Source organism: Balaenoptera acutorostrata, chromosome 11, assembly GCF_949987535.1.
Source record: "Balaenoptera acutorostrata chromosome 11, mBalAcu1.1, whole genome shotgun sequence".
NCBI lineage: Eukaryota > Metazoa > Chordata > Mammalia > Artiodactyla > Balaenopteridae > Balaenoptera > Balaenoptera acutorostrata.
In genome coordinates, this window is record NC_080074.1 from 98,400,623 (window position 1) to 98,412,792 (window position 12,170).

At 37.3% G+C, this 12,170-nt stretch overlaps 1 protein-coding gene across 5 annotated transcripts in view; it reads left to right on the forward strand.

The window, feature by feature from the left end:
• LOC103006768 (killer cell lectin-like receptor 2) overlaps positions 1-12,170 on the forward strand; it is a 59,880-nt gene that overhangs the window by 14,481 nt on the left and 33,229 nt on the right. Inside the window, exons 7-9 of one of the 5 annotated variants that reach the window (XM_057557393.1) lie at positions 968-1,074; positions 3,729-3,877; positions 8,019-8,131. In XM_057557393.1, coding sequence (XP_057413376.1) covers positions 968-1,074; positions 3,729-3,861 — 240 coding nt within the window. In that variant the 3' untranslated portion in view covers positions 3,862-3,877; positions 8,019-8,131. Of the gene's footprint in view, positions 1-967; positions 1,075-1,844; positions 3,878-3,944; positions 5,206-8,018; positions 8,132-12,170 lie in introns of those variants that run through there. The other 4 variants (XM_057557392.1, XM_057557391.1, XM_057557394.1 and 1 more) reach the window with 4 other exon arrangements.

Here is a 12,170-nt window from a genome sequence, read left to right on the forward strand (position 1 = left end):
CATTGCATCTGTAGGTAACATTTACTTGATTAATATTTGTATTTATTGTATCAAGATGTATATCTTTCAAAAAGAATTGTAAAAAAGAGAAAATACAGTGACAATAATATTGAAATTATCTTTTAAATTTATTACTAATAAAAACTGTCCATACACACAAAATGTGTTTTTACAGAGAAATATTTGCAACGATCTCTGAAATCTCTGCTTATCATTTAGACAAACAACACAAAATTTATATGCAAATCTAGTAGATGTTTTAAATTGTAACATAAAAGAATTTATGATGTCAAGTCATAAAATAATTTTTTATGTTTGTTGCAGTAAAACACAGTTAAATTTAAACCTATATTTAAAAATATATTCAGTCATTTAATCAGACATTATATACTATGTCACTTTGATATATTACATTTTTGGACATAGTAAATATCTCCAAATACTGCCCTGTTTCCCTTTACCCCTTCCTACTACTGAACAACAGCAAGTCTTTCTCTTATGAAGCTGAAGGCTCTAATGAACACGTCCCCACAAACATTTGTTATTTTAATAAATGTGTTTAGAAGACTCCTTCTTTCACTTGGAATATGTAATGATTATTTTTCTTTACCTTTAAATTTTTTCTGGAGCATGATTTTGAATGGTTTCATAAAGTGTCATACATTATTTAACAACTCTCCTATTGTTAGATATTTAGATTTTAAATTTTTCCACATTTTAAATAATCTATGAGACTGGCAGCCATTTGTAACATAAATGAATAAGCTACTGGAAGAAAATTACTTTGGAAAATGAAAATACAGGGGTTGAGGGGAGAGAGGGTTTTTTTAGGAAGGAGGGATGAAGGATCATGTAGAAAGTAGCAGCCTACTGGTCGTAGAAACAGCTGGGTCTTTTACCTGTCCTTATTTTCATTCATCTAACAGATGGGAATTTAGTCCTATGATATGTTTTGTTTCCTTTATAGATCTTCCTTCAATCCCAGACTTATCGAAGTTCCTACTGGATTGGTTTATCATTTAATGAAAGGGAAAGTAAGTGGAAATGGATTGACAATGGCATATCTTCTGGACTGTAAGTTTCCGGGATGCATTCAAATTCTAATATTGGTGTTGGGCTGGAAGGATTGTTTCTAAAATGAATCTTGCTTCACAGGGCTTAACTCATTTTCAAGTAGAGGTCATCAGTAAGAATAAGGAGAATGACTAAAGAAATGTTTCAGGAAGTACAGTTAAAAAGGACGAGAAGTGTCATACAGAGTTATTAATAATAAAATTATGATGCTAAACACATGATCAAAAGTATGTGTTATGAGGTACGCGAAATAAAATCAAATCATAAAGTAAGGTGATATGATGTGATTGGACCATTCTGACTTAGCCATGGTGATCTCTCCCACAACCATGAATGAGTGTTTTGAGTATCCCCAAAATTCATTTGAAACTCCTTTAAATTAGTAGTTTATATTAATTATAAATATACATAAATGTAGGTCCAAACATACACACGTGCGTGCGTACCCACACACACACCTCACTATAGTCCTTCTGTTAAGTGAAGTATTTTGTAAACTCTTGGGTTTACATGTAGTTATAATCTGCCGTTGAACTGTTCAATGATTTTTTAAAAAATCTTAACTGTTACATTTTTTATTTCTAAGAATTCTCTTACACTTTCAAATCTTCTTGCTAGTTACTCATATATTCAAGCTGTCTTTTATTTCTTGAAAGATATTAATCACACTACTTTTATATTTGGTATCTGATAATTTTAATATTTGAAGTTTTGTGGGTCTAACCTATCACTTCTACTGACTTTTGTTCATGATGCCATTTTCTTTGTAGTGTTCAGTGATTTTTTTTTTTGAGCTGCTGTGGAAATTATTTGAGGACTTAGATGAAGGTGGCTTCCTCAAGAAAGAATTTGCTTTTGTTGGATGCCTTGGAGCATTGTGAATCTAAGCCATTTTTAATTCTAAATTTGGACCCTGCCAGTAGTGTAGTTCTGGGCCGCAAATCTACAAGAGATGTCATGCAGGAAATAACCTTGATGTGACTGTAGCCTGTGAGTACACTTTCAGGGCTAAAATAAGATGCTCAAATTGCACAGTTAATTAAATCCATTTTAAACACGTAGCGCTATGCAAGGGGAAAGACACGGGATAGCTTATCACACTTGGATGGGATGGGATAGGTTGTCACACTTAGGCTGAGGGGCAAGTGGGTTAAAAGGATCACCTGGATCCTGAGTTATTCTCTCTTCATATGGCCTGGCTCTGTGGCATCACACTTCCCTGACGATGGTGTAAGGTTTCTAGGACCAGACTTGGGGGCTGAGTAAAGGGGGCTCAACAGACAGAAGGTTCTCGTGGCCAGCACACACATTTTCTCTATTGGGCGGATACAGGAGCATGTAAGCCTGGGTAGAGTTGCAGCTTTCCAATTAACCTGATGAGCAGCTACGGATTTTACTTGCGTTTCTTAGGCAGAGGGCCAGAATGAGTGTCACCAGTGGGTGGCTAACTTAAGACCTCATGAATGTTGAGTATCTATGTGCATCATGTATATTTTATGTACGATATTTTGTATCTATTTGATTCTTTCCTCCTTTTCTGTGTTGAGCACAGATGGGCTCTACTTACTGTATCTACACCTAACATGTCACATAGGTTACTAGCTTACTTATCTGTACTTAACACATCTCCTACTTTCTGCCTATGCCTCACAAGCTACTTAGTTTCATTTATCTTCCTTAATTGTTTCTCTTTTTACCTATAGCAGATTCGAATATTCCTAAGTAATACAACAAATGCAAATTACATGAGGGGTGGTTTGTGATTTTGGATTGTTAGGTGGGATTATTCTTTTTCTTTTCTACTTAAATCCAATGTTCAAGACAGTTCTAAGGTGGTTTATACTGAGATATATCCCTTTGGTCTCAACACTTTGTAGCTTATTTTCTGTATAGAATCCCCATCTGGGGTTGAATTCATTATTCAGCCTGCTACATCAATTAAGGGAAAAACTGGCTTCAGTGCCTCACTTACCCTTCTGGGTTTCCATCTTTACTTAACCCTCAGCCTGAGTGTGAATCTGCTTTTTGCCAGTTCATTAACTTATTGAAGAGGTTTTAAAATTTGTTTTTATTCAGCATTTTAAATTATTTTCAATAGGAAGATAGTTCTCACCTAATCCACCACTTTGCTGAAATAGAGGTCCTGCTTTAGATGTTTTTCAGTGAATTTTCGTGTTTTAGTTAATAACTGTTAGCGATAGGGTGGGGAAGGAAAAGAAATAAAACACATAAAAACATCAATTAAACAACTTCATCTCTGACTATATTCCAATTCTACTTTTTTCTCCTTAAAGTGTATGCACATGAGACCTTGTTATCTGTGTCACAGAAATTTAGTTCCTCTCCTTTTAAATCTCTCACTTTTATTGAAATAATTAACATAGGAAAGCAGGTTGCTGTATCATGATCCCAACATAGCAATATTACTCTCTGATCAAAAATTCCCAGTGTGGAACAAAACGGGAGATTATGGGTGTGATCAAGAGGATGTTATTCTATTCAGTGGGCTAAGAGAAGTAGAAAATCTTTAGTGATAAAGTTATGTTTAATATTTCCATATTCCAGATCTTTAGGCAACAGACTTAAAAATATGATTTATGTTATTGTAACCTTCAGAATTAAACAGCTGGCCATGCATGTTTTCTGTTCTACAGTAATTTGGCAATAATGACTTCTTCTTCTGGGAGAGGAGAATGTGCATTTTTAACCTCAACAAGAATAGCAAATATTGATTGCTCTAACACCTATAACTGTATCTGTGAGAAGAGAATTGATTGCTTCAAATAGACACTAAGGAGAAAAGGTGAAATGGAATTTTGTCTTTTTCTGTTGTTGTTGGTTTCCTGTAGTAATTTTGTTTTTGACTGCAGGATTTTGTCCACTGTAGAAACAGAGATGAGATGGGGGACGAAGAAAATGCTCTTTTGGACTATGGTTGAAGACGTCAGATGCCATCTGTCTTCTTGGGGAAGAGAGAATCATTTTGTCTTTGGAGAGCAGTTACCCCTCTCTTTAATGGCCTTGAGGAATTACTCTCTCTTTCCCTGAAACACCCACAGAATCAATTAAAGAGCTCTGATAAATAGCCTGGGTCTTTTCCTTATCAATAGGATAAATCATTTCAATAGACTCTGGCTTTGAGGGATCACAGTTAATAACCAAAAAGTAGTTATCTTCCCTCCCACCCCATCTAGATGCTTGACTCTCATTAAAAAAAAATAATTTTGCTATAATTTCAAACTTACTGAATAGTTGAAACAATAGTACAAGGAACCTTCATATAACCTTTACCCATAGTTACCATTTGTTTATATTTTACTCTGTGTGCACTTTATAGTTTTTTTTTCGCTCTGTCTCTCTCCTTGCTGATTCATTTGATAATAAATTCAGGATATTACATCTATTTGTCTAAATATTTCACAAGAACAAGGACTTTGTCTTCTATAACCATAGTACAATTGTCAAAATCAGGAAATTTAGCACTGATAACAGTACTATGATTTCATCTATAGCCCATATTCGAATTTTCTCAACTGTAGCTCTAATGTCATTTATACCTGTTTTTCCTCTTTGTTCAGGATCATGTGATACATTTAGTTGGGAGGTCTCTTTAGTCTCCTTTAATCTGGGACACTTCTTCAGGATTTCTTTGTCTTTCTTGACCTTGACATTTAAAAAATCAACTCTATTGAGTTGTATTTTCATGCAATAAAATGCATTCATTTTAAGTCATGAGGTCAGTGGGTTTTAAACAAATATATACACCTCTCAAACACCATCAGATCAAGGCACAGAACATTTCCATCACCTCCAGAAGTTCCTTTCTCCCTCTCACCACCCACCTGGTCTCAGGCAACCAGTGATATGCTTTCTGTGACTATAATTTAATTTTGTCTGCTTTGTTACAGAATTTTTGTACATCATATATTCCTTTGTATCTGGCTTGGTTTTGCTCAGCAAGTTTTTGACATATTCCATGTTCTTTCATGTATCAGTAGTTCATTCTTTCAGTTATTGAGTAGTATTCCGTTGTATAGATATACCACAGTTTGTTCATCCATGTTTGGACATTTGACATGTTTCCAGTTTTTGGCTATTATGAATAAACCTGCTATGAGCGTTTATGTGCAAGCCTCTGTGTGAATGCATGTTTTCATTTCTTTTTTATTAAATACTTAGGAGTTTGATTGCTGAGTCCTATGGTAAGTGCATATTTAATAAGAAACTTCTAAATTGTTTTCCGATGTGGTTGTATCATTTTACTTTCTCATTAGCAAAATATGAGAGTTCCACATCCCTTGCATTGGCAGGCAGATTCTTAACCACTGCGCCACTAAGGAAGCCCAGGACACCAGTCATATTGTGTTAGGGCCCACTCTACTGACCTCATCTTAACTTGATTACATCTACAAAGACCCTATTTCCAAATAAGGTCACATTTATAGGTGCAGGAGTTAGGACTTAAACATATCTTTGTGGAGGACACAATTCAACCCATAACAATAATATTCCCTTATTATCTGTTTCCTGTTTGTAAGATCTGTAATGATGTCCTTTCTTTTCTGATACTGTTTGTATTTCTGATATTATTGAATCTGTGTTTTTCTTTCTTGACCAGTCTAGCTAGAGATTTATATCAACTTTATTAATCTCATTGATGAAATCAGCTTTTTGTTTCATTGAAGTTTTAAAAGTTTGCCCACTTTCCATCTTATTTATCTTTTATTTTTATCTTATTTCCTCTCTTCTACTTATTTTGAATTTAACTTCTTTTATTGTCCTGGCTTCTTAAACAAGGGCTTGTATATCCTTTTGTCAAACTTAGGTCTTTACCTGTGTTAGATCAAAGTTAAGTCTAGAACATTTGTAAAGCTTTTAATATAAAGATTCAAGCATCTCCAATCAAAGGGCAACACACTGGACCTAGCTTACGTGCTTTTCCTGATCTCCCAGTCCCATCTATCTCACTCTCTTGGATGCTTGCCTAGCTTCCTAGCCAAAGCAGCCTGAGCAATGCTTGTTTTGTACCCGTGGTTGTAAAAATAGGTTATCATTACGTGTACAACCGCCAGATTGTGGCGTGGCCTCCATCATGTCTACAGCGGCAGGAGCCATCGCAGATCCAGTGCTCAGACCCCTCAGAAGCTGTGGCTTTCCAGAGGTTGCTTGAAGCCTTCAGCTAACACAATCCAGAAATGCAGGGATATAGAGGCCCTATATGGCGAATTTCCACCAGAAAAAGGAGATAGGAAAGAAGCTGCCAGTGAGTTGATAGCCATGTCCTTCAACCTGATGGACTGTTCGGAGATGCAGGGTTTGTGTAACGACCCCTCAGAGATGTTCCATTTGAATGAGTAAAAAATGATTTCTTGTGCACCTGTGGCCAGCCTGAAAATGTGCCGTCTTGTACTCCCTTTTCTTCTTTCCCTGACTCATCGTCTCCCTTTCCTTTTGCCTCTCCTTCTTGCTTCCTTTGGATTTTACCTCTTCCCGCCATTAGGTGTTGTGGCATTAGGTGTTGAGCCTTTTGCCTCAGGCTCTGTTTTCCAAGGAACTCTGGGCTAAGATGGTGTCATCTAATGAAAGGAAGGATTGTCTCCATCCTCATATAAGGCAACTGTCTGCTATACCAAGAGAGAGGGTCTCACCCTCTCCCCAAAAGGAGAGACACAAAGCCTCATTAATCATGTCTACCTCAAATAGCAGGCTTCCAACTGATACACATTCTTCCCCATCAGCTCTAGATGCGGCCCCTCATAGTTTGGAAGACTGAATTACAATGATAAATTCCACCATCACTTCTTACATTGACACAAAGTGGCAGTGGAAAAGGAAGAAGAAAAAAGATATAATTGTTTCTCATATAGACATAACTATAAAAAATATAGCTATAAAAATACCTGTAAAAAATAGCTACCAATAGCCTCACCTCTGTAATAGGTCATGAAGCCATAGTTCATATTTATCACTTTCTACTTCTACCACTCATTTTTCTCATGAAGCTAATGCCTCAGCTAGTTGGGATCCCTTATCTAGTGTAATGACCCCTTCCAACTGTTTCTTTCTTACTTTACTTTACATACAAGTTTTATTTAATTAGACTGTCTTCCTTAGGTCCTCCTTTACCTTAGGATCTCTGGGCTATTGCACTTATTTAACTCCCCATTAATGAATCCTGCCATACTAAGCATATAAGGGAGCTAAGACTCAACTGCATTGAGGGACATCCCCCATTACAGATGTTCAGACTCTGCATAACTCCTCTTGTGCTTCATGACCTATTAGAGAAATGAGGAACCTCATATTAGGGGGACGCATGAAGTTGTTACATAAAATTTAAATACGAATATAAAGATGGCAATGAACAATGAGGTTAGAATATGCCCCTCTGGGCCTGTTTGTGCTCAGATGTCGGCTCTTCCCTTGCTCAGCTTTATACGGAGGGAAGCTAATCCCTCCAAGCTGCATTTCCCAGTGTCTTTAACCAAACAAAGCCTGAGGCAAAACTTAAGTGATATCAGTGCTTTACAGGGCAGTGAAACTGAAGGAAAGGGGAAGTGAGGTGAAGGAGGATGGGAAATAAATACAAGATGATGCATAACTGAGATGGCCACTGCTCCACGAAGAGACAAAACTGGTCACTTGACCACGGAGAATGTGGATCTAAAGAAACACCGGAAGTGTAAACAGTCAAGGGAAGGGAGAAGAGAACAAAAAATTTATGTGCCAATTTCTTTCTATCTCTTGCTTCCCAATGGTTATAGTACATCCCAAGCAAAAAGCAAATAACTTGCACTCCTAGCGTGGACAGCTTCTCATATCCTGCTCTCATACCCTGTGGTTTGGTGCTTATGAGTCTGGGAACAGTGTTCCAAGCTGGACACGTCAGTTGTAGACTTCAGACAGTAGAAACATGCAGTCTCACCTGTCCGTGATCATTGCAGGGACCACTGTGTAAAAGCAAGTCGTTAAGAACTGAGAGGCATGTTAAGCTGAGGCTGAGAATCTGAGAAGGTGCACAAGATGTGTTCCGTACAACCGGGCTCCCGGATTCTAGGTGAGTTTTGTCAATAAGAGATGCTGATAGGAAATTGGAGGATGGAAGGAAGGGAGAAGCCAGGGTAGTTTTAACCCCTCTCTACTTTAGGTTGTATCTCTAGCAACAGCTACGTTACTCCTATGTTCCTACCTCTCATTGGACAGATCTACATGGTTCTAGCTTCTGCCAGTGATCCTGACTCCAGGAAATCACCTCTTTCTTTTAACCCTAGTTTAGGGGGTAGTAGAAGCTTCCCGGTATTGCTAAACTCTGAGTTTCCTTATTGATTCTTAAGTGGTTTCTTGGCATCTTTGTCACCTTCTTAATCAGTTCCTTGAATAAAATTCCCTCTGTTTTAAAAACTCAGAGAGATTTGTTTTCCTTGCTGGACTCTGGTTGATACACATATACTTTCTCACTTTCTCATTATAACCATCCTGTGAGATAATACAGGCACACCTCGGAGACATTGCAGGCTTGGTTCCAGAACACTGCAGTCAAGTCAGAATTGCAATAAAGTGAATGTTGCCATAAAGGGAATCACACACTTTTTTTGGTTTCCGGGGGCATATAAAAGTTATGTTTACACTCTGCTGTAGTCTATTAAGTGTGCGATAGTATTATGTCTTAAAAAACAATGTGCATACCTTAGTTAAAAATGCTTCATTGCTAAAAAATGCTAACCATCATATGAGCCTCCAGTGAGTTGTAATCTTTTTGCTGCTGGAGGGTCTTGCCTCGATATTTGACGACAGCTGCTGACTGATCAGGGTCATGGTTGCTGAAGGTTGGGGTGGCAGTGGCAGTTTCTTAAACTGAGACAGCAGTGAAGTGTGCCGCATCAGTTGATTCTTCCTTTCAGGAATTAGTTCTCTGTAGCATGCAGTGCTGTTGGATAGCATTTTCCCCTCGGTAGAACTTCTTTCAAAATTGGAGTCAATCTTCTCAAATCCTTCTGCTGCTTTATCAACTAAGTTTATGTAATATTCTAAATCCTTTGTTGTCATTTCAGTAATCGTCACCGCATCTTCACCAGGAGTAGATTCCATCTCAGGAAACCACTTTCTTTGCTCATCTCTAAGAAGCAACTCCTCATCCATTACAGTTTTATCATGAGATGGCAGCAATTCAGTCACATCTTCAGGCTCCACTTCTAATTCTAGCTCTCTTGCTGTTTCCACCACATCTGCCATTACTTCCTCCACTGAAGTCTTGAACCCCCTCAAAGTCATCCATGAGGCTTGAGATCAACTTCTTCCAAATTCCTATGTATGTTTTGATATTTTGACCTGTTCTCATGAATCACAAATGTTCTTAATGGCATTTAGAATGGTGAATCCTGTCCAGAAGATTTTCCCCTCTCTCCTTTCTTTTCCCCCTTCCTTCCTTTCACTGTCTACTCCTCCAGGGTATTATTTTTTCCCCTCCATTTATCAATCAAAACTCTTTACTGCATAGGTACTTATTTTTGGCTTGCATGCTCTAGGTGAAGAGAGAAGCCAGGGTCCTTTAAAAAGTGTGAACATAAGTAAGAATTCTGACAAGAACCGAAACTTTCAGAATGTCTCTAAAATGTCAAGATCTCCTATTCCACTGCTGAGAGTATTTTCAGTTGTTCTGGATATCAGATCTTTTCCTCCTGTTCAGGCTTTAGAAGGAAAAGTGAACCCCTCTCAACTCTATTTCTGACCAAACTGTGCAACTTTCTGGTAAGGTCAAAGGTGTCATCAGCTTCTGTTTCTGGAGATCTTGTTAACATCCTTAATTCTATCTGATGGGGATTGATATTTGAAATTCAAGAACACTAGAGTAAACTCAGAGTAATGAAACTTTAGGGAAGGGGAGTGAATCCACTGAATTATAATATTCTCAATTAGAATTATATTGAATTAAAAGGAGTTCTTTTGAGTGAAAGAATTTCCATTCTGGTAATGAAATAATGCTGGGCCCTCCAAAGTTTTTCTTTTCTTTTCTTTTTTTATAAGAACTGAATAAAGTGAATTGTGAAGACTGAGAAAAGTAGAGAAGATATAAGTTTACCTTTCTTGGTTTTTTAGAAACAGTATTTTTTGTGAATGTTTTGTATCATCCTTTTAGTTAGCTTTTACTCTTGGTTATAAACTATAATAATTTAGATAGGGAATTTCATATAAACCTTTCTTGGTTTTTTAGAAATAGTATTTTTTGTGAATGTTTTGTATCATCCTTTTAGTTAGCTTTTACTCTTGGTTACAAACTATAATAATTTAGATAGGGAATTTCAGGAAGTATACAAACAAATGACTATATGAGATTTTTTTTCCTTATAAGTTGAACATTTTTTGAAGATAAACACTTTGTATTTAAGTTTAGAGACAAAGCCATTCAAGGAGATCAAATTGTTCTGTCATAGATACTTTTTTTTTAACATCTTTATTGCAGTATAATTGCTTCACAATGGTGTGTTAGTTTCTGCTTTATAACAAAGTGAATCAGCTATACATATACATATATCCCCATATCCCCTCCCTCTTGCGTCTCCCTCCCACTCTCCCTATCCCACCCCTCTAGGTGGTCACAAAACACCGAGCTGATCTCCCTGTGCTATGTGCCTGCTTCCCACTAGCTATCGATTTTACGTTTGGTAGTGTATATATGTCCATGCCACTCTCTCACTTCATCTCAGCTTACCCTTCCCTCTCCCCATGTCCTCAAGTCCATTTTCTACATCTGCATCTTTATTCCTGTCCTGCCCCTAGGTTTTTCAGAGCCATAGATACTTTAAAAGAGAATTAATGGCTCTTTCTTTTTAGTTTTCCCTGTTCATAATTGTCTCCCTCAGTAGAGCGTTCATTTGTTCCTTTATCCATCTGTTCAACAATTATTTATTTAACACTTACTATGTCCAAGGCAGCATATTTGGTACTGAAATTTTAAAGGTAATTGAAGTCACAGACCCTTCCCCTTGAAGCTCAAACCTCAGGGGACAGAAGTATCTATAAATAATCAAAATGCAATGTGAAAACGTAAGTAACTGGGTCATAATGAAGATGCTCTGAGAACCCATAGGAAGGATGGAGTAACTCTGCTCAGGCACAGGGAAGACTTTTCAAACAAATGCATTCAGCTTGGTTTGGAGGAAGAGTATATATTTTGCCCGTTGGACAAAATGAAGAATGGCATTGCATTCAAGGTGATTGTAGCCCAGATGTGTCACTTTCCATAGAATATTAGCGCTAATGGAAGGTAGGCTACTGGGCATCGCTGGAGGAGCTGTGAAAGCAGACAACCAGCATAGTATTTAGCCAGAGTAGGCAGATAAGGAGCAGTTGTTTAAAGAATCAGTGAAAGAAGGAATATTGTACAGAGATCAAAAAGTACCTGAAGATTTCTGTTCAGTCCCAAACTATTTTTCTTTTCTTCTTTGATTGCAGATCCCTTCTGGGACTCATCCCTCTTTTCTTCTCCATATAAAGTTGTTACTACCTATGGAATCCCTTAGTATCACTAACCCAGACACATCCTTTGGGTGGAATCCTTCTAACTCAACCTTTTGTATTTCCTCAAAGGCAAAAGTTATTCAGATTCCTCTGCTTTTAAGTTCTTATTTTGTTTTATACCAGTAATTGCAACAGGTAAACTATCAGAGAATAACAATACCAAACAAGTAATGTAGTAAAAGATTTTAAAAATTCACTATATACTGTGATATATATATGTATATATAGCTCCTATTTTCTTTTCTGAGAATTAAAATGCCCTTTTGGATTCATCACTTGTACATTAATTTGGGGGTATAAGCAGTAAGTCCTCAAAAATTTGTTGAGGTCCATTAAATCTTGTGTTAGCCCTAGCCTAGGGTGCCAAAGACTGTTGACCAATCCATGAGCCATTCTGAATCACCTTTTCTCTTGGTCTTCACACAAGTTACTCACTTTCCCAGCTCCCCTTGTAGCCAGAATGGCCATGTGGCCCACCTTTGGCCATTGAAACTTAAGACAAATTTGGCTAGAGGATTTCTGGTATATGGCTTGCATTGCCTCTACTCTCTTTTTGTTGCCTTGGATACTGACAAGTT